The sequence below is a fragment of the Canis lupus genome, chromosome 24 (assembly GCF_011100685.1).
Source record: "Canis lupus familiaris isolate Mischka breed German Shepherd chromosome 24, alternate assembly UU_Cfam_GSD_1.0, whole genome shotgun sequence".
Classification (NCBI taxonomy): Eukaryota; Metazoa; Chordata; class Mammalia; order Carnivora; family Canidae; genus Canis; species Canis lupus.
This window is the reverse complement of record NC_049245.1, coordinates 18,684,661-18,707,507: the sequence shown is the minus strand read 5'-3', so window position 1 is coordinate 18,707,507 and position 22,847 is coordinate 18,684,661. Positions and strand designations below refer to the sequence as shown.

The following is a 22,847-nucleotide window of genomic DNA, read 5'->3' as shown; positions in this document are numbered from 1 at the left end:
GGAGAAACAGGCTCCCCAAGGGGAGCCCAATGCGGGACTCGATCCCTGATCCCGGGATCATGCCCTGAGCCAAAGACAGATGCTCAGCCACTGAGCCACCCAGGCGTCCCTACAAAAATCTTTTTTAAAGATCAGATAGTTTCATATGTATTCTTATGTCTACTCTCTCGTCATTCTCAGAGATTTCTCGTGCAAATCTAAATGTGTACTTTTCTGTAAGAGTCGGTGAATCCTTCATTGAGCTTATTACTCAGATAACTAAGAACAAAAGCAGGTCTTGCCATCTTTAGTAAAAGCAAGAGAGAACAGGATGAGAATATCTGACACCAGGTAAGTCTGGTTATGAACCAAGCCTGAGTAAAGAGCTGAAATTGGGAGGAGATTTTTTTAGTAGTGATTTAGAGAATATTTACAGAAATGGTGCAAGAGACTTGAGTATGTTTTATAAGGCTGTGTGAGGATCCAGTAAAGGAAATTTGAAAAAGATCAGAAGCTAGCAAGAGCAAGCCTGACTACTGAAGAAGAATATGTGAAGAGAATATCAATAGAATTTGTACACCATGTTCACAGCAGCATTAGTCCCAATAGCCAACAAAAGGTAGAAGCAACACAAATGTCCCTCAGTGGATGAATAGGTAAGTAAAATGTTGTATATACATATAATGGAATATTATTCAGTCTCAAAAAAGAGGAAATTCTGACATATGTTACAACTTTGAAGACTTGCTAAGTGAAATAAGCTAGTCACAAAACAGCTTTTTTGAGGTATAATTCACATACCATAATTTTCACTCGTTTAAAGTTTACGACTCTAGTTTTTTTTTTTTTTAATTTTTATTTATTTATGATAGTCATCACAGAGAGAGAGAGAGAGAGAGAGGCAGAGACACAGGCGGAGGGAGGAGCAGTCTCCATGTACTGGGAGCCCGATGTGGGATTCGATCCCGGGTCTCCAGGATCGCACCCTGGGCCAAAGACAGGTGCTAAACCACTGCGCCACCCAGGGATCCCACGACTCTAGTTTTTAGTATATTCACAGATATGTACAACCATCACTAGTCAACTTTAGAACATTTTTATCACCTCAAAGAAACTTGTACCGCCTAGCTATGGCCTTTTTTTTTTTTTTTTTAAGGTTTTATTTATTTATTTGAGAGAGAGAGTGAGAGCATAAGCAGGGGAGAAGGACAAGCAGACCCCTCACTGAGCAGGGAGCCTGACTCGGGGGCTCAATCCCAGGACCCCTAGATCATGACCTGAGTCAAAGTCAGATGCTTAACCGAGTCACCCAGGCACCCTGCCTCTTACTTTTTGTTCACCCCGATTAGAACCTTATTGTCCTTTTACTATCGATCCCTTTCTACCCTTGGCAACCCCTTACAAGCCCTTTTCCCCTCAAGATGGGAATCTTGAAGAAAAGTGGTACCCAGCACCATGGAGTGGTAGCAAAAGGCAGAGGAGAGTGAGACCTGTAGTTTGGAGAACACAAAAGTCCAAAAGCAAACCTGACATTGGTCACAGGAGGTGATGAAACAGTGGCAAAGTTGGCAAGTGGGCTTCCAAACTGGAGTCTTAAGAGGGACCAGTATCTTCACTCCCTCTAAATTTAGATCTAAGAGTAGGGTCTCTAAAACAATTATAAAATGTTTTTATTTTTAACGGATAGGAAGGTAGCTATCACCTAGAGCTGACCTAGGATTTCAGAATCCAAAGACATCTTAGGAACCAGGGAGCCACATGTCCTCTTTCCCTTGATCATAACACAAGGAAAAGCAGTAGATTGGTCTCATTCTAGTTAAATGATATTGATTAAGCAATGCTGCCATATCACAATGTCAGCATGCATTCATAGGGTACATATGGCACACTCTTAGTTGGCACAGGAAGCACTTTGGGGCTGGGCCCTCCAACAGTGCTTTTATTTTTTTATTCTTATTATTTTTTTTTTTCCAACAGTGCTTTTAAACTGTTCATGGCCCACATGCTCCTGTGAGAAATTAGCAGTGTCTTCTCATGGAGCAGGGATATGACATGGCTTACCACATTCCAAGAGCTGCTCAGTTTTAATGACTAGTTACAAAAAATTAAGCTTTTCTCAGTTTCCATCTTCTAATGATTAAAAACATTTGTGGAAACTTAAATTCCCCCTCTCAGTAAAAATTTTAACAAGCTTCTTGTTACTGACTTTTTGCCCAGCTCAGGGCCTAAAGCTTTCTCCTTCTGTGCCAGGAAACAACCCTGTCCCGCTCTTGTTTGAACTAGAATAGGATGTGGCTTCTCAGACTCAAGTCCTTCCTTTATTCTGCCACTGCCTTGCAGACTTGTATTTTGCATCATCATCTTGATGTGACATGGTCACATGAAGCTGCCTCCTCCCTCACTGACAATCTTATAGCTGTCTTCAAGCAGCAGAGGGTGATTTATAATCCTTAAATCAGATGATTTTTCTTTTCACTTACCTAGGACTTCTCAAGTGAACACTAAACTACATTTAAACAGTGAGGTTGAAAAGATAAATAACTAAAACAAAGACTGAAAAAGAAATATCTGCCAGTTGTTAGTTTCTCTGACACTCCTTATCAAATGACATTCCCAGGCCCTTTTGCTTCTTGTCTCCCACTACTGTAATGAAGAACCCTGTTGTCTGACACTGGGAACTGTTCCACATACCCACAGGCTCTTTTCCAAAGGTTTTTGCACCTGAGTAAAGCATTATGAAGGAAAGAACCCCTTAAAAGAGAAGAAAAGAACCCCCTTTTCCTTCCTAATGTGGGCCCAGCTTCATTCCTGGATCCAACCACCACATACAGCTTCTGCCTTGGAGGGCTCTTAGCCATTAACACTAAGACCTAGATTGTCACCTGTTGAGAAAGCATCAGAAACAGGGTCTAGCCTAGGCCTCTGGATGTTCTTTTTTTTTTTTTTTTTAATCCAATTAGCCAACATATAGTACATCATTAGTTTCAGATGTAGTTTTCAGTAATTCATCAGTTGAGTATGACACACAGTGTTCATCACATCACGTGCCCTCCTTAATGCCTATCACCCAGTTACCCCATCCTCCCACCCACCTCCCCTCCAGTAACCCTCAGTTTGTTTCCTAGAGTTAAGAGTCTTTCATGGTTTGCCTCCCTCTCTGATTTCTTCCCATTCAGCATTCCTCCCTTCCCTCCCCTTATGGTCCTCCACACTATTTCTTATATTCCACATGTGAATGAAACCATATAATAATTGTCTTTCTCCAATTGACTTATTTCATTTAACATAATACATTCCAGTTCCATCCACATCAACATAACTGGTGGGTATCGATCCTTTCTGATGGCTGAGTAATATTCTATTGTGTGTATATATACACTTTTTTTTTTTTTTAAGATTGTATTTATTTATTCATGAGAGACACACAGAGAGAGGCAGAGTGAGAAGCAGGCTCCATGCAGGGAGTCCAATGCAGAACTTGATCCCAGGTCTCCAGGATCATGCCTTGGGCTGAAGGCGGTGTTAAACCGCTGAGCCACCCGGGCTACCCTTATCTTTTTTATCCATTCATCTGTTGAAGGACATCTTGGCTCCTTCCACAGTTTGGCTATTGTGGAATTGATGCTATGAACATTGCAGTGCAGGTGCCCCTGCATTTCACTAGATATTTGGATGTTTTTAGACCAGTGTTAATTAATAATTCACTTTGAGAAGGCTACTTCAACCATGTGATCTTTGAAATCTTTGATTCCTAGTAGTCAAAGCTAATCCTTTGGAAATTTCTAGAATGGAAATCTTTTTAATTGCCTGGACCATTTCACAAGGAAGCCTTTGTTAACTGGTTGGGAGTCTGGAGAATTTCATTCCTATCCATTTTTAGTTCTCACTTTCTTTTTCTCCCTCACTTCTCCCCCACCCTGCCCTCAGGGCTACCAAGAAAAGAACAAATTCATTGCTGCACAAGGTAAAGTAATGATAATTTTTTTACTTTTGGGCTTAACCATGAGTTCATTAGTGGGTTTGGATTTTTTTTTCTTCCAAATGCTAAATAGATGACTCAGAATGCAGTAACTTTTCTGTAATTACTATCACTGAAAGAAATACAATCTGCCTTGCACATTTATAACTAAGGGCCTTCATCTTAATGACTTAGTATCTAGGGTTCCTGTTAAGTCCTTTTGTGTAGGTGCATAGAAAAGACTAGAGAAGTCTACACATACACACGTAACACAGTCTAATAAGGTCATCTGTCTTGGGGCCAAATGGGAACCTTAGGTTCAAGTCAGGCTTCTCAAAGTTTGAATTTGGATTCAGTCTCCAGAGAGGGTTGGCTACCTCCCAAGGTTCTGGCTGGCTCATCTCAGAGATGAGCCAGCCAGATGATGGGTCCCCCCTCATAGGGACCCAGTGCCATTGTGTTATACATACTCTATACACATTTCCATAGACCTACGTTTTAACAAGTGTCCTCTACCTTTGGGATCCTAGCAAAAATGTCATGATGTTTACCGCACTACAAAGTAATTAATGTTATTATAGTCCATTAAAGCCCATTTACTTAGCCATTTAGCAAATGTTTATTGATCATCTGTTATGTGCCAGGCACTGGCCTAGGTGATAGGGATATGTAGAGGAATAAAACAGGAAATGTTTCATGCCTTTTTGGGGTCCTTAGTTGGTAGAGGACAATATTTACCAAAATTAACAGAAGTTCTGGTAAGTAGCTAGCTAGCTGTTCAGTACAATAGCCACTAGCCACAAGTGGCTATTTTAAATTAAAGTTTTAATTAAGTAAAATTTAAAATTCAGTTTCTCAATCATATTAGTTACATTTTAAGGTTTAATAGCTACATGTGGCTAGAGACTATCAGATTAGCGCACATACGAAACATTTTCATTATTGCAGAAAGTTCTATTGGACAAGTACCATTGTAGAGATTAAACAGAGTTAGGTAAAATAAGGTGGCTGAGAAAAACCTTAGATCCTTCTTGCCCTTGCAGTCTCCCACTGGAGCCTAGCCACTGCCTAACCAGGCCCTGCTTTCTCTTACCCTCTGTAGCCATCTGTCAAGTCAGATCTACCCTCTGAAACCCAGCTCAGCTGCCAACCTACTTAATGTTCCTTTTAGCACCAACAGTCATGTACAATCTCTTCCTCTCTGTATTTGCCATGGGGCCTTGTTGATGCTAAAATATTTGTTAAATTAAGGTCACCTATAATTTTCTGATGGACCTTTTCCCAGACTCCCATCCTTTTGAACCTCTCCATAATACTTCACACTCCTTGAAATTTTCCTGTTACTTCCTGACATTCAGTTCTCAGTTTTTCTCACTTTCCTAAATATTCCTTCTCTGGCTCTTATTCTTCTTTCTGCCTTCTTAAATATAGTTTCTCCCCAAATCTGTGGATGACTACTTCCTTGAAACTCCGTTCTTGTCTTTCATGGCACCATTTCTCAGTTCTGCTTCTCCATCTGCTCCTCCTTAGTCTTCCTCTCAGGCTTTTTCTGTCTAAACTTGAACAGTGCTGAAGATCTCCACATTCTCTGTTTGACCTCTTCTTTTCTTCTCACCCTCTGTATTCTCTTTGAGAGACCTCATCTAATATCCACCTCTGTTTGAGTGACTGCTGACTCTTAAACTTTTTTTTTTTTTGACTCTTAAACTTTTTGAGCCACTTTTTCAAACTAATTTTCTACCCCATCACCTGGATACCTCCACAGATACTTCAGCATCAAAAACTAAAATATGCCTTAGGTGCGCCTGGCAGGCTTATTAGTAGAGTATGAGACTCTTGATCTCAGGGTTGTGGATTTGAGCCCCAGGTTGGGTGTAGAGGTTACTTAAAAATAAAATCTTTGAATTAAAAAAAACTCACTAAAATATGCCTCTTCTTCAGCCCCCAAATTGCTTTTTCTCCTCTATTCTCTGGCTGTCTCCATGACTGGAAGGCAGTCCGTCTAATCAACCACACCAGATTTGGGATCATGCAGATCTCCTACCTGTTCCTTGCCCTGAATATTTGTGGTCCTCTTATTTCTTTCTCCGAAATCTCTTTGACACATGCCTTATTCCCCATTTTTCTTCCAGTTTGTTGTAGTAACCTACTGATGGATCCTCTAGGTCCCAGCACTTAGCTCACTGTGTAGCCAATAGCATAGGTATTTAGTGAGCAGTTACGGTTTCCAATTCTCATCTATAAAATCCTTGGGAGACTTACCTGTGTTCTCTTTACATTTTGACAATCTCCACCCCCCTTCACTAACTAGTGAAGTGCCTGACACAGGGTGGATGGGAAATGTTCATTGTAGGTGGGTAGATGGATAGATGGATTGGATATTTAACTGAACATGTGGGCACAGGCTTCCAAAAGTCAGGAATGAATGTTCCCAATTTCCCAGCAGATTTCTTCCCCTTGGTGTGTGTTCTCCTCATCTTTGCTATTGGCTACTTTAGGACCAAAAGAAGAAACAGTGAATGATTTCTGGAGGATGATCTGGGAACAAAACACAGCCACCATTGTCATGGTGACCAATCTGAAGGAGAGAAAGGAGGTGAGTGAAGAAATTAGGTAGGTAGGCATGACCAGCAGAGGAACTCCTGTGTTTGAGCCTGGGCTGTCCATCCTTTGTGGCTCCTGTGCCAGTCATTCGTTCATCCAGGCAGAACCCAAGCCAGTGTGCTTACCAGACTTTCCTAGGGCCTGGAAACCTCAGATGAACCTCAGAGTTGTGCCTAGGTCACATTTCCTGTGTCTGTGAGTCAGACAACTCACCCTGGTTTCAAAGCAACCTGGGAGAAAGACTTGGGCCATTTTGCAAGGAAAAGCCACAGAGGATCTTTTTTTTCCCCTGGCCTCTCCAATCCCTCATTCTCCTGGTTTCCTCTACCTCCTCTGAGTTAGCAGTGGGAGCTATATAAACTGAGACCCTGTGGAGTACAATGGAATCTGAGGCCCTTGCCTGATCCTTGTGCAAGCAGCTTTCTGACTAGTCCTTTTCTTTTTGTGACTGGGGCTGCCAAGTCCATGCCTGGCCAGCCCTATCACTGTGTCACAGCCAGAATGAGTCCTGAGCCCTGGATCAAGCCCCAGAGAGGAACTCCCATTCATGACTGTCTTTTCCCAGATCAAGTTACCTTGATCCCCACCCTGGGGTATTGGATATGTTAATCAGCAGCACTGCAGTGCTTCGGAGGGACAGCACTAGGGCTAGGCTATAGGTTCGTTTCCTCTGACCTGACCTCTGATTCTTGGAAGCTATTTAAGGCCCAGGCATCAGAGAAGGCATCACTCCACCCTGGTAACCCACTCATAGGTTGCTGGTTCCAGGAGTTCAGACAGTCCTGTCCCTAGATCATTACTGGGGATATTGTAGAAGAGCACCTTACGTAGGTAAAGTAACTTCCAGTTTGCCATAAACTGAGGAAACAGGTGGGAAAGAATGAGAAGTATAGGGCTGGGGCTATGTAAAAGTCAAGACATACTGCTACCAATATGGAAGCTGAGAAACTTGAAAAAAGAACAGTTAAATAAGTCCGCAGCTGACCAAAGTGAGAGAAGAGGCCTTCTCTGGGGGCTTTCTGGAGACTTCTGTCTGGGCTTTTGTGGTCCTTTCCTTCATGTCCTTCACATACGCTGAGGGCGGGAGGTCTGAGGTCATCAGGGGATGCATGTCTGTTCCTTTCCAGTGTAAGTGTGCCCAGTACTGGCCAGACCAAGGCTGCTGGACCTATGGGAATATCCGTGTGTCAGTAGAGGATGTGACTGTCCTGGTGGACTACACAGTGCGGAAGTTCTGCATTCAGCAGGTACTGTCTCCTACCTCATTTCTCTGCTCTTGTTTAGGATCTGTTGACACTAAGAGGGTGGAATAGACTGGGTCATCCCCCAGTTTAGGGTGGTCGGGAGTCTCACTGAGTGTGAGGTATGTTTAGACTCTGAAACCAGAGATCTGAACTCCCAGGGAACTTTATCAAAGTTTAAGAAGGAGCATTTTCATGACTAAGAGAAAAAATTTTTATTGAGATAGAATTTGATCATCATAGGTATAAACCAAGTGCATCAGGAAGTGGTATAATCTTCTGGGTACTTGGCTTACCTCTTCTTACCTCAAAGGCTCCTGACATTAAGGATGTGGTGGCTCCTGCTCTTGGTCCTCTAGAGTGACTCTGGAGGCTTGAGCAAAGGTTGCCTTCAGGTGAGGGGCTATGTGGTACTATGAAAAGAGGGCTTACCAAGAGTCAGGAGACCTGTATTTTAGTTCTGACCTTGCCATGAGTTAGTTCTGAGGCCTTGACAGGGTCACTTAACTTCTCTGAACTTCACATTTCACCTCTGTCAGCTGAGAATAATTGTAACAGCCCTGTGTTACCTCATGGAGTTCCTGGGAAGAAGTCCTCTCTCCATGGTTAACACTTCCTTGGATACACTCTCACTTCTCCATTGTCACTGACTACCACAGCTGGCCCGGGCCCCAGCCCCAAAGCCTCCCCTTCCCTCCCCTGGCACTGCCCTACCCCAGGTTATCAGGGCCAACACACAGGATCTCCTCACATCCACAGGTGGGCGACGTGACCAACAGGAAGCCACAGCGCCTCATCACTCAGTTCCACTTTACCAGCTGGCCAGACTTTGGGGTGCCTTTCACCCCTATCGGCATGCTCAAGTTCCTCAAGAAGGTGAAAGCCTGTAACCCTCAGTTTGCAGGGGCCATCGTAGTCCACTGCAGGTCAGTGTGGCTGACCCTTGGCTCCCCGCTTATACCATATTCTGTTCCTATGGTCAGAGCAAGGGAAAGCACAAGGGCCCTGGCTGAGGACAGGACACTAACAAAGAGCAGCTAAGCTGTTAGGGTCCCAGGGCAGCAGCCAAAGAGACTAAGTTTTGGTGCTGGGTATAGAGCATTTGAGGAAAGAGGGAAGGGCAGTCTTCCAAGATTGGGGGTGGGGAAACCACTGCTGTGAAGCCAGAAAGCTAGAGTGAGTGCTGCTTTGTGTGCTTGGAGCCTTCACACCTTTCTAAGTGCATGGTCCTGGTCCTGATAACTAAAGATATGGAGTCCAGGGTATGGTGGGGCTGTTGGCTCTATGAGTGTTCCAGCTATTCCCCATTCAGAATTAGAATTTGGTGGCCTGAAGAAAGAGCCCTGGCTTCTGCTGCCCCCTCCCTGTATGCTCTCACAAGGCATGCTGGCCATCCCAGTAACACCCCTGCTCTCTGGCTACAGTGCGGGTGTAGGGCGTACAGGTACCTTTGTTGTCATTGATGCCATGCTGGACATGATGCATACAGAGCGGAAAGTGGACGTGTATGGCTTTGTGAGCCGGATCCGGGCACAGCGCTGCCAGATGGTGCAAACAGATGTGAGTGATTTGTGGGTAAGGTGAGGGTGGGGACATTCCAAGATCAAAACATCATAGCCGTATGGATTACTCAGCCTCCTAGGTTACTGTAAATGATCATCATGCAGTGTGATGAAGGACTCTTAAGAATTGTGTTAAAGAGACATAGAGCACAGGGGAGGTTACACCTACTGGAGTTGGGAGGCAGGTGTCATTTGCACTAGACTCTAAGGACACGAAACAGGTCCTGAGAGAAGCACACGTGCAGGCAGCTGAGAAAACCAGTGCCCACGAAGGTGTGACTCAGCTCAACCATATCCAAGAGCAGCAGTAGGATCAGCTCTGTGGTTGAGGCATGGGGTACAAAGGGCGCAGCACCGGAGGCTGGCACAGGTTTTGTGTGTCACCAGATTTAGACAACCCCTTCAGACTATACTGTCAGAATGAGCAGGAATTGGATTTGTCCTTATCTTCAGGCTTCTGCCCTAGGAGGCTGCCAGAGTAGGACCCTCCCTCCCAAGTTAAGCACCCCCAGAGGACTCATGCATTATAGTCCTGCCTCACTAAACTGGCACAACAAGGGTGAATAATTTTATACTTGTTAAGGGCAAAGGAGAAGTGAACTGGAGTGAATTGAGGGTAAGGGGAAATCTGGCACCACAGAGACCATGTAGTGTGTAACTGGGAACTCGGGCATCGTGGCATTTCAGATGCAGTATGTCTTCATATACCAAGCCCTTCTGGAGCATTATCTCTATGGAGATACAGAACTAGAGGTGACCTCTTTAGAAACACATCTGCAGAAAATTTACAACAAAATCCCAGGGACCAGCAACAATGGATTAGAGGAAGAGTTTAAGGTGAGTTGGAGCTGAACTCCCTCTTCCAGACTGAAGAATCCACGTGCTTTGGGGAATATGGGATGCTTGGCTCTCAGAGATTTAGCAACAAATGGGGAATCCCCTTGTGCATGGTTTTAAGAGGTGAGTTTCTGGCCCTTTACTCGTAACCTCGTCATTTTCAACCCATCCTGCATGTTAGAATTGCTTGGGTGATTCTGAGGCACCCAACCCACCCTGCACACTCCCCCCCACACACACACACACACGCACATACACAGGTGATTATAATCTACAGCAACCTAAACTTTTTCTATAAGGACCAGACAGTATATATTTTAGGATTGCAGGCTGTTTGGTCTCTGTTGCAACTGCTTAAAACTTTTAAAGAGCAACCATAGATGCTACATAAACCAATTGAGCATGGCTGTGTTTCCATAAAAGTCTGTTTATAGGCAGCAAGCCAAATTTGGCCCGTGGTTGCTGACCTCTGCTGTTGCCATTAGACAGTGGTTCTCAGCACACCTAAGGAACATGTCACACCTCTGTCAATAAAGTGTTCTCCAAAGAGATTCTGGGCAGCAGTGGGAAAGATCAAATCCCTTAAAGCAGTTCTTCTCAAACTATAACATGCACAGGAATAACCACAGAATCTTGTTAAGATGCAGGTTCTGATTTGGCAAGGGGAAACACTTAGGGCCTGAGATTCTGCATTACTAACATAACAAGACTATTGCTGGTTTATGGACTACACTTTAAGTAGCAAGGATCAGAAAGGAGCCTCAGAATCAGGAGAAGGGAGCATATGCATTTGAAAATAAGATTTTCTAAAGAGTCCAAGCTAGCCTTTGGGGTAGAACAGCAGGGAGAGAAGAAAGGCAGACACACTCCTTCCTATGAAGCTAGGATCCTTGCTCCAGGATCATATAATTCCAGTCCCGGGGAATCCCAGAAGGGTCCACAGGAGCCCACAAGGCAGTGTTCCCCAAACACTCTTGGCTTGTTCATTGAGCTTATGACAGAAGAAATAGTGTTCCAGCAAGAACATGTGGAAGTGGAGGTCAGGGCCCCAGTGAGGAACAGTATGCAATCAGAGTAGCCTGAAGATCCATGTCTGACAGGCATAATCTTGCCAAGTTACAGGGATCAGTAATGTTTCCCCTCTCCTTCCCGATTCAGAAGTTAACATCAATCAAAATCCAGAATGACAAGATGCGGACTGGAAACCTTCCAGCCAACATGAAGAAGAACCGGGTTTTACAGATCATTCCATGTAAGAGCCCTCCCCCCTCTCCAAAGCCTTAGTATTCCCTCCTTCCACTTCTGAGGTTACTAATTCATTATCGACTTGGAGACCAGAATTAGGGCACTGCCTTTTTTTTGCTCTTAGTTCTTTAGTGGCTTCTGGAAATGAGAAAAGCATGAAGGCCAAGAGGTTTCTCTCTCTCGGGCTGGGAACAGGCATGTTATTGCAGCTGGGATTATACCTACCCAGGGCCTGGCGAGAAAGGAAAGATTTAGAGAGGACAGATGATGTTGGGGAGCCACAGCTTCTGTCCTTCCTGCAGATGAATTCAACAGAGTGATCATTCCAGTTAAGAGGGGTGAGGAGAACACGGACTACGTGAATGCATCCTTCATTGACGTAAGTGATGGCTGTGTCCCCAGGACTGCCCCTGCTCCATGAGATTTGGCTGGGCCTTGCAGTGCCAGTGGGTGGGAGTATTGTGTTTGAGTCCGTCGTCAAATACAGAACCTTACCCAGCCTGCACATTAGGTCTGTCAGGCCCTAGAAAACAGAATGTGATGTGGAATACAGAGGGCACACACCAGAGTAATAACTTGAGGGGAAATTTCATAGCACAGACCATGGCCAAGGGCTGAAAGCCTCTGGCCTTTCCCATTCTTGTTTTCTTCATCCCAGCCCCAGTCCCCTTTTCCCCCACCCTTGTAGAAGGAGACCAGCATGTCAGACAGGGTTTGGTCCTTGACCAAAGGGGAGGTCTGCCTGGGTTGAGTTTGCCTCCAAGCAGCCCCATCCCATCCTAGTGGTCTGTCTTCTTCGCTAGCCCCTCCCTGATTAAAACACCTTACTCCTACCATTGACCTGGCTTGTACAGGGCTACCGACAGAAGGACTCCTACATCGCCAGCCAGGGCCCTCTTCTCCACACCATTGAGGACTTCTGGCGAATGATCTGGGAGTGGAAATCCTGCTCTATCGTAATGCTGACAGAACTGGAGGAGCGAGGACAGGTGAGCTCAGTCAGGTCCTGGGCTGTGGGAAACAGCACAGGAAAAGGTGAGGGGCTAAGAAGAAATGTTTAGCTTAAACTGTCCAAAGAGCCATATTCAAGCAGTTGACCTGAGCAGTCAGGAGTTTCTCTCAGGACTGGAAGAGCAATGCGGTCTGAGCTGCCAGACAGTTCCTGCCTCTTCTCTCCTAAAGATGGTTTTCCCAGTGCCTAGCTTTATGCACACCTCCTCCTCCCACCTCCCAGGCAGGGCAGAGCTAGTGAAACGAGGGATGCAGAGCCAGACCAAGGCTCTAATGTGGAACTCCTGAGTGTCCCTAAGAAGAGGGTGCCTTGTAGGCCAGAAAAATGAACTGTGGGAAGATGAGTGGCCTCTTTGCAGACTACAGAAAAGAAGACAGAAGAACTTGAGAAATAACTTAGATGTTTCTTCTGTTAAAATTCAATAGCAAGGAAATCTTTTAAAGAAAAAAAAAAAAGAATTGTCTGAGAATTCAGAATGTAAGGAACCCTAGAGGCCCTCTTGGGTCAGCCCCACTCAGTGTGGGGTATCTCCTAACCTGTTCCTGAGTCACAACTATACAGCCTCTGCTGAGCACTTTCCATGTCAGGGGTCTCTCTTTCTCTGCCTACCTTCTTGCCCCCACCTCTCACTGTACTGCTGGGTGGCTTAGTCTGTGTTTACACAGTGTTTATGATCCTAAAAACTGTTGTGGCTGCACAGTGCAGTAAATGGGAGCTTCGTTATACCTGGCATGTGACTTCAGAATTGAGGACCCTGGAGAAGCCAGCAAGGGCCTGATAAAAGTCTTTCTGAGCCATAGTGAAGATTTTGAATTTTATAGAGCAGTGTAAGAGCCCTTAACAATATCAAATTTGTGTTTTTTTGAAAGTCCCTCTGGCTTAGTGAAGAGGACAAATTCGGAATGAGCAACCACAAGCAGAGAGGAGGCTGTGGCAGTACTGATGATGGCCTGGACTCAGCAGGGATGGTGACAAGGGGTCTGTCCCAAAAGATAGTGAAGAGGTAGCATGAAGAATTAAGGGTGGCGCCCACTGATAATTCACTGAATTTACAACCATTTAAAAATAAAAATCACTAAGTGTATTTTATATTATTTGTTATTATAAAAACTACACCTTTCCCATTCTGTACTTGTATAGTTTATTTTTTTTTAATTTTTTTTTAATTTTTATTTATTTATGATAGTCACAGAGACAGAGAGAGAGAGAGAGAGAGAGAGAGAGAGAGAGGCAGAGACACAGGCAGAGGGAGAAGCAGGCTCCATGCACCGGGAGCCTGATGTGGGATTCGATCCGGGGTCTCCAGGATCGCGCCCTGGGCCAAAGGCAGGCGCCAAACCGCTGCGCCACCCAGGGATCCTACTTGTATAGTTTAACTTTGATATGGCTTTTTTTTTTTTTTAAGATTTAATTTATTTATTCATGAGAGACACAGAGAGAGGCAGAGACACAGGCAGAGGGAGAAGCAGAGTCCATGCAGGGAGCCTGATGCAAGACTTGATCCAGGGACTCCAGGATCAAACCCTGGGCCAAAGGCAGGCACTAAACTGCTGAGCCACCCAGGCGTCCTTTGACATGGCTTTAAACATATTTGCACACCCTGATGTTCTTTATGTCAAGATTTTTTTCAATTTTAATCATTTAACTCACTAGCTATTCTTTCCAATTTCCATCATGTCCCTACATCAACAGACATACTTCTTAAGTCTTCACTCACCATTAATAACAATCCCGATGAGATGAGAGGTTTGGGGCACAGTTTCTGGCTCTGCAATAAGGCAGCCAACTACTGTGTTATCAAGAGCTAGGTGCATGTCTCCCAGCCCTCTCTAATAAGCCAGAATGGAAGGTGCAGATAAACCATGAACCTGCATGAGATTATCCCCACACTCCCTGCCTCCAGGTCTATGATGGGCAGGCCCATGCTGCAGGCAGAAGTACTGGGGCAGCAAGCAAAAGTATCTCTCAGTCCACTGCCCTGCAATAAAATGTGGCCCAGTGAATATCTCAGACTTTGTCCTTCAGCTTATCAGGCTCTTCATCCTCGAAGAAAACCTAGTGAGAATAAAGGGTGGAAATGGGAGAAAGGGCCACATACACACAGTCTCCTGCCACTGACCAAGCCTGCAGTCCCCTCTACCCACCACTGTGCCTTATGCCTCTCTGCAGGGCCAGTGAGACAGGCGGCAGTTCTTGCCCTCAGAAGCTTCTGAAATGAATCAGAACAGGATATTAATGACATTCTTTATAAGGCCTCACTGCCCCTGACAGAATTTCACTTCCTGTTCCATCCTCCATCCATCTTGTCAAGTGTCGCCTCCAGAGATACTAACACAGTAAGCCTAAATGATACAGTGAAAGGTGTTTATACGTATACAACTGTGACACCACCACTCCCCACACCTGGTTTTAAATTCCCAAGGAAAAAAGTCTTTTTAAAAATTTTTTAGAGATTTATTTATTTATTCATGAGAGACACAGAGAAGACAGAGATATAGGCAGAGGGAGAAGCAGGCTCCTCGCTGGGAGCCCAGTGTGGGACTTGATCCCAGAACTCTGGGATCACACCCTGAGCCGGAGGCAGACACTCAACCGCTGAGCCACCCAGGTGTCCCCCAAGGAAAAAGTCTTAATCCCAAATTGTAAATTTTATATATATTAAAATCCCAAAAGGAATTAAAACTTAAAATCCTCTTTTCTCCCTGTTTTTTGTTTTTGTTTTTGTTTTTTTCCTACTCCATCTTAACTATGAGGGATCCACCAACATGCTTGGTAAGGCTTGCATTCCCTTAGTAGTTTAGGTTGGACTATTCATCCGAGCAGTACCAGCAGTTTCTGCATGGGGTCAGCCCAACCCGAGGTTGTGTTCCACTTATCCAAGAGTCAGTAGAACGAGATTGCATTAGACACCTGCCACAAAGCTGTGTGTCCCCATCACTTTTGTCAGCTTCATACCATGCAAGAAACTAGGTGCTATTTAGGAGGAGGAGGAGGTTAAAAGCAGTTGGAGAAAAGACACAAATGCTTCTACTGTAGCTTTCAGGATATTATTATCTAGAGTCCATAACCTGAAAACAAATCTGAGATTAGGGCAGCCCAGGTGGCTCAGTGGTTTAGCGCCACCTTCAGCCCAGGGCCTGATGCTGGAGACCCGGGATCAAGTCCCACGTCACGCTCCTTGCATGGAGCCTGCTTCTCCCTCTGCCTGTGTCTCTGTCTCTCTCTCTGTGTCTCTCATGAATGAATAAATAAAATCTTAAGAAAAAAAAAATCTGAGATTAAAGCCCTTTTCCCGAAAATTCTGCTACTGGACTTGAGTACTTATTCCCATCTCCCATCCTCAACTACTGATGATTTTGGCTTACTGCCTCTTGCTGGCCTCTATGCCTACCTCTGGAAGCCATAAGTATCCATGAGGGTGATCCATTGGTCCTACCATTGGTCTTTGGCCTCTCAGCTCCCCCAGCCACCCACTCAAATCACAGCAATGACAAATTACCCATATCATATCTGTGCTGCCTTTGGGATCTCAACGCCAGGCACCCCACATCCTGCCCAGCTTAATATCTGCTGAGAGCACGCCCCCTCTCACTACTTCCCTCTTATTACAGTAAGTTTTTATTTATTTATTTTTTTAAGATTTATTTATTCATTTATGAGAGACACAGAGAGAGAGAGAGAGGCAGAGACATAGGCAGAGGGAGAAGCAGGCTCCATGCAGAGAGCCGGACGCAGGTCTCGATCCCAGGTCTCCAGGATCACACCCTGGTTTGAAGGCGACACTAAACCACTGAGCCACCCAGGCTGCCCCTACATTAAGTTTTTATCTTCCATCACATCTCTAGAGCTGTGACCACGGCCCAAGGGCACAGAGCACCTAGCTCCGGGGCTCCCAAACAGGCCAGATTCGGCCACTTGCCACTTGCCACAGTCCAAAGGCAGAGAGATGAGTGGAGATAAAACAGGAATTCATTTCAGTGAGGCCAGCATGGGGAAGATACTGGGTTAGTGTCTCAAAGATTGTGTCCAAAGTGCTGAAGACATTTCTAGGTTCACATAAGGGAGCTGTGAGACAAAGGTCAGTGGATGCATGCAGGTGGCAGAAAGGTCAGGTTGATCACTGTCTTGGGGTCAGTCATCTGCAGAGGTCAGGACAGTCATTATTGCTTGAGGGATAATGTCAGTTTCCATCCCTAGATGCTTTCCTGTCAGGTCTTTTGCCTGAGTTAAGAGAGAAACTGGAAATAAAAACTTAATCAGAAAGTACAGACTGAGGGCAGCCAGGGTGGCTCAGCGGTTTAGCGCTGCCTTCGGCCCAGGTTGTAATCCTGGGGACCCGGGATCGGGTCCCATGTCGGGCTCCCTGTGTGGGGCCTGCTTCTCCCTCTGCCTGTGTCTCTGCCTCTCTCTCTCAATCCTCTCTGTGTGTTCTCATGGGTAAATAAATAAAATCTTAAAAAAAAAAAAAAGAAAGAAAGAAAGAAAGTACAGACTGAGATCAAAATGGAGGTAGTTGAAGTCCTCTTTCAGAGCCATGGACTCCTCCACCTTCTCAGCCCCCAACTCCCCTCATGTTCTCACTTTCTTCCTTATTCCCTTTAGAGTTTTTATGACATGTCATTATTATAATCCCTCCCTTGCTAACATCCATTATTCCCTCCTGGTCTTTTACTTTCTTGGCACTTTATCTCACAGCCTGGCCCATTCTTCTCTAAGAAATCAGATGAGAATGCACTCACCTTCCCTCCTGCAAGCAACCAGCCTCCTCAGATCTGTACCCATTCTTTCACCTCTCCTATTGCGGTGGGAAAAGGTTCCTTCACCCCTCCATCCACGTGTCCAGTGTGCCTGCATGCTCCCCTCCTGCCGCCTCCGGCATGTTACTGCAGTCCTCCTTCACCTCCATCAGCAGTTCCCTCTCTGCTGCATTACTCTAACCAGCCTGTGCCTTGTTGCATTTCCTGTCTTTACAAAACAAAAATCTCTCTCGTGTCCCATGGTTTCTTCCTTCTATATCCTATTTTTCTGCACCCCCTTCCTTCCTAGCACAACACCTTTGAAGAATTGGCTTCCTCCTTTTGGTTCTCTCCTCATCCTGTTCCTTCTGAGAATACTCCCATCAGCATCACTGATGACTGCCTTGTTGCCATTCCTCCTCCTCTCGTCTTTCTGACCCTTTACAGCAGCATCTGAAATACTCAACGCCTCCCTCCTCCTCAAAACACTTTCTTCCTTTGAATTCCATGATGTCAACCCCTCACTGGCCTGGCAGCAACTTTCGTTTCCTTTGTGACCACCTCCTCCTTTTTGTGTCCTCTAATTGTTGAAGTTGACTTAGGCCTTAACCCTTTGTTGTTTGTTTTAACACACTATCCCTTGAGGGCTTCATATAGTCCTGTGGGTTGAAATGCTATCTGTATGCCAGAGGTCCCCAAATCTGTGTCTCTAATGCAGCCTCTGCTTCCCAGTTGTGGACTGGTGTATCCATGTGCCCACTGGATATCTTCGCACGACTGATAAGGATCTCAGACTCCACCTGGCCCAGATGAAACATGATTTTCCTCCTTCCCCCATACTAGTCCACCCTGCTCTTACCATCTCAGTAAGTGGTCCCACCTTCCGCCCAGTAGTTTACCTTCATTACTGCCCTTTCCTCACTTCCCACATTATCCTCTCTTCCCACATCAGTGAGATCTAACATACACTGAGCATGTCCACTTCTCTCCAGTGCAGCAACAGACCCCTCCTTGAAACCATCATGCACTCACCTGCACCACTGAAGTAGCCTGACAGCCATCTATCCGATTCCACTCCCACCCACTTTTAGTCACTTCTTCGCATGGCAGCCAGAGATCATTTTGAAAATAGAATTCTGGGGCAGCCCAGGTGGCTCAGCGATTTAGCACCACCTTCAGCCCGGGGCGTGATCCTGGAGACCTGGGATCAAGTCCCATGTCCGGCTCCCTTCCTGGGACGCCTGGGTGGTACAGTGGTTGAGCATCTGCCTTTGGCTCAAGGCATGATCGCGGAGTCCCGGGATCGAGTTCCACATCAGACTTCCTGCATGGAGCCTGCTTCTCCCTCTGCCTATGTCTCTGCCTCTCTCTGTGTCTCTTATGAATAAATAAATTCTTTTTTTAAAAAAATAGAATTCTAACTATAGTCACTCCTTAAAATCTTCTCTGAGCTTCCTGAGGTCCTGAGGGAAAATACCCAGCATACAAAATTTAAGAGCCTTTCATGTTGACATCTAGTCCCAAGACTTGAATTGGGCCCTCTTTCCTTATTGTGTCACTTGCTTAATTTAAATCTCCTTTCCATTTTCCCTCATTCCCTTTTGCCATCTAGCTGCTAAGTGGGGCATGGCTTCTGATGGGTCACAGCCTACTACTCGTTGACAGGAGGGTCCCGTATTTGTCACTGCTTTGTGTTCTGCACAGGCCTGGTCTCCAACTCTGTGCTCTCATGTGAGTCTCCCCACTCAGCAAGATCCCCAGGCCTCTGTAGCCGTGGGCATCAGTAGGTACAGCCACTGCTGGTCCCTGCTTCGGATTCCCAGGCCCACGTTCTGCCTCCTGAGGAAGGGGGTTCCTCTCCTTTGACCCAGAGGAGGATCACCCCAATAGGTCTCTCTCTAAACTGAAGCTGCTCTTGTTGAGTATTCCAAAACCTCCCTCAAAACTTTGCCTTCCAGCAGCTTAACTCAGCCTCCTGAACTAGTGCTGCTTCAGGGTCCACTCTGTCTACCGTTATCCTCCCCACAAATGTGAGAGGCGCCTCTGGACTGCTGTTGCCCTCACATGGTACCTTTTTCCTCTTAAGTAGCTGGCTTTGTTTTTTTTTGTTTGTTTGTTTTTGTTTGTTTTTTTAATCTTTTCTTTTTTATTTTTTTATTTTCTTTATGAGTCACACACACACACAGAGAGAGAGGCAGAGACACAGGCAGAGGGAGAAGCAGGCTCCATGCACCGGAAGCCCGACGTGGGATTCGATCCCGGGTCTCCAGGATCATGCCCTGGGCCAAAGGCAGGCGCTAAACCGCTGCGCCACCCAGGGATCCCCTGGCTTTGTTTTTAAGTCCAGCCTGCTTCCTCTGTTTGCGTTGTGCCCACTGGGAGAGCTAAATTAAATAAACCCTGTACTTTCTCCTGGCTGAGGAGAATGAGTTGCTGCCATTTGTCCAATATCTGTAATTGTTTTTTGTGGCTTCTCTTTACATCATCCCTTAAATCCTAACCCCAGAAGTTTACCAGGGTTGTCTCCTCTTGGCACACCTTACTTGCTTACCTATAGAACTGAAACTCACTTTGTGGCCTTGATCTAACCCCTTGGTCAGTCCCAACCACATATAATCACTTTGAGAAATTGTACCCCTTAGACCAGCCACAGTAGACTCCCCATTTGCTTTTACTGTGGACTGACTGCCTGTCCACAGCTCTAGTTCCCTAGCTCTGTATCTATGGTGGCCCTCTTCCAGTCTGCCCCTTTTGTCATACCCCACTGCCAAAATTAAGGTCTCAAGCCATAAAGTGTGGGACCACACTTTTTCTAGTCATAGTGTGATTCTGGGTCATACACCCCGTTTCTCTCAAGCCCATTTAAATCTTAGCACTTGTAACAGTTTTAAAGCCCCAGTTGTTAGTCCTGGCTGGTAAACTGTGTGAGGGCAGATTTGGGAAGAAAATGGAGTAGCAAAATTTATTCCTCCCACCAGTGACCTGAAAACCAACATAATCTCTGTTTAAGAGCCTTAATTAGAATTTTTTTTAAGGCATTCTGGTTGAGGAGAGGGCCCAGAGCCCCAACCCCCATAGCATCTCCAGGGCTCTGAGTGGGTACATGTAGAAAAGCACTGGTCTGTGACATTTCCCTGATCTACCACTTTGATAATTCTGTGGTTTAAAATGAGCTCAGCATCATTTATAAAGGAGAAAATGAATTATCACACATAGGAAAAGCGAAAAGAGTCACTAAAATGGACTTTTAGTAATGATTTTATTTGGACTAAGAGATTGTTATTTTTATTTTTCTACTCTTCATAATTTTCCTAATGAATATAAAGTATGTTTATGGTTGAAGATTTTAAAAGTGCCAATAGTGGAAATCTAAGATCTTCTCCCAAATGCTCTAAAGAAATGGACAGTCGGCTATATTGTTTTATTTACGTATTTATAGCCTGACTTGTTCTGCAAACATTGAACAGATTCATTTAGCAGTTACTGAGAGCCTACCACACACGCAGGCAGTGTGCAGGGTGCTAGAGAGATAAAGATGAAAAGAGGCAGCCCCTGCCCACAAAGAGCTGTAGAAGAAACTGAGCCAGGTGCCAGCAAAGACAAGCTGTAAACTCTCCTATTCACTTGCAAGGACAGAAATGCAGGTGCCATTGCAAATTGAAAAATCAAGAGGAGGGATCCCTGGGTGGCGCAGCGGTTTGGCGCCTGCCTTTGGTCCAGGGCGTGATCCTGGAGACCCGGGATCGAATCCCATGTCGGGCTCTCGGTGCATGGAGCCTGCTTCTCCCTCTGCCTATGTCCCTGCCTCTCTCTCTCTCTGTGACTGTCATAAATAAATAAAAATGTTTAAAAAAAAAAAAAAAAAAGAAAAATCAAGAGGAAGGAAAGGAGGGAGGGGTGGATGCTGTGCCCTGGGCTCTACTGAAGCACCATGGCTGGATGGTACTTTCAGTGGGGCTCTGTTTTTCTGGGTTAGCAGTCTGACATATGTAAGCTCCTATAAGAGGTGGAAACACCCCGAGGGAGCAAAGGAGAGGGGAAAAGAAATTGGAGCAAAAACATTCATTCCTCTTCCTCCACCCTATTAAGTGTTGAATGCAGCTGAAATGATGGTCAGAGCTCTTCAGAGATCTGTCACGTGTTGCAAATTAAACTGTAAATAAGTAAACCAAAAGGCTAAGTGATTATGTCCAGTAAGGGAATTAAGGTTTTTTTTTTACATATTTATTTATTTATTCATGACAGACACAGAGAGAGAGAGAGGCAGGCAGACACACAGGCAGAGGGAGAAGCGGGCTCCATGCAGGAAGCCGACGTGGGACTCGATCCTGGGTCTCCAGGATCAGGCCCTGGGGCGAAGGCGGCGCTAAACTGCTGAGCCACCCGGGCTACCCCGGGAATTAAGTTTTTAAATATACGATTGACTCTTGAACAACACAGGGGTTAGGTAGGCACTGACTCCCAGCCCCTTCTTTCTACCTTGTGTAGTCGAAAACTTGCATATATCACAGGGATGAAAGCTGCAGCATAGGGAATCTAGTCAGTGGTCTGGTAATAGTGTTCTTTGGTGACAGATGGTAGCTACACTGGTATATAGATTTTCCAAATTACTATATTGTATACCTGAAACATATGTAGCATGTGTCAACTATACTTCAATTAAAAAAAATCCATATATAACTTTTGACTTATCAAAAACATAATTAATAGCCTACTGCTGACCTGAGGACTGATCAGTGACATTAATAGCATATATTTTGTATGTTTTATCTATTATATACTGTATTCTTTTTTTTTTTTTAAGATTTTATTTATTTATTCATGATAGTCACAGAGAGAGAGAGAGAGACAGAGACACAGGCAGAGGGAGAAGCAGGCTCCATGCACCGGGAGCCCGATGTGGGATTCGATCCCGGGTCTCCAGGATCGCGCCCTGGGCCAAAGGCAGGCGCCAAACCGCTGCGCCACCCAGGGATCCCTATATACTGTATTCTTACCATAAAGTAAACTAGAGAAAAGAAAATATTAAAAAAATCATAAGGGGAACACCTGGATGGCCCAGCGGTTGAGCGTCTACCTTTGGCTTAGGGTGGGATCCTGGGGCCCTGGGATTGAGGTCTACATCGGGCTCCCTACAGGGAGCCTGCTTCTCCCTCTGCTTGTGTCTCTCTCTCTCTGTGCCTCTTATGAATAAATAAAATCCTAAAAAAAAAGAAAGAAAGTCATAAGGAAGAGAAAATTGGTACTTTATATTACTGTACTGTGTTTATCCAGAAGAATCCATGTATAAGTGGGCCCATGCAGTCCAACCCTGTGTTGTTCAAGGGTCAGCTGTAGGTGTCCTAGTGAGGATCAGAAGTTAATTAGAGTGATATTAAGTAACGTAATGACACTCTGAGTTTTTGACACTTTGGAGATGAAGGATGTTCTATAAGAGGTGGTAATTGGAAGACAGGAGCAGGCAGCTCAAAGGACAGCCATGCTTCTATTCATGGTATTCCAAGCACCTCACATCTCCCGTTTGTCCCTCCAGGAAAAGTGTGCCCAGTACTGGCCCTCCGATGGAGTGGTGTCCTATGGAGACATCACAGTGGAGCTGAAGAAAGAGGAGGAATGTGAGAGCTACACTGTCAGAGACCTCCTGGTCACCAACACCAGGGTAAGGTGGCTGGG

At 45.3% G+C, this 22,847-nt stretch overlaps 1 protein-coding gene across 5 annotated transcripts in view; it reads left to right on the top strand.

Moving 5' to 3' along the window:
- Nucleotides 1-22,847, top strand: part of PTPRA (protein tyrosine phosphatase receptor type A) — a 171,017-nt gene that overhangs the window by 140,560 nt on the left and 7,610 nt on the right. For 4 of the 5 annotated variants that reach the window (XM_038571771.1, XM_038571770.1, XM_038571769.1 and 1 more), the window contains 10 exons: nucleotides 3,907-3,943; nucleotides 6,436-6,533; nucleotides 7,669-7,788; nucleotides 8,542-8,708; nucleotides 9,207-9,342; nucleotides 10,032-10,181; nucleotides 11,340-11,433; nucleotides 11,729-11,805; nucleotides 12,281-12,415; nucleotides 22,708-22,833. In XM_038571771.1, coding sequence (XP_038427699.1) covers nucleotides 3,907-3,943; nucleotides 6,436-6,533; nucleotides 7,669-7,788; nucleotides 8,542-8,708; nucleotides 9,207-9,342; nucleotides 10,032-10,181; nucleotides 11,340-11,433; nucleotides 11,729-11,805; nucleotides 12,281-12,415; nucleotides 22,708-22,833 — 1,140 coding nt within the window. Of the gene's footprint in view, nucleotides 1-3,906; nucleotides 3,944-6,435; nucleotides 6,534-7,668; nucleotides 7,789-8,541; nucleotides 8,709-9,206; nucleotides 9,343-10,031; nucleotides 10,182-11,339; nucleotides 11,434-11,728; nucleotides 11,806-12,280; nucleotides 12,416-13,307; nucleotides 13,461-22,707; nucleotides 22,834-22,847 lie in introns of those variants that run through there. The other variant, XM_038571772.1, reaches the window with a different exon arrangement.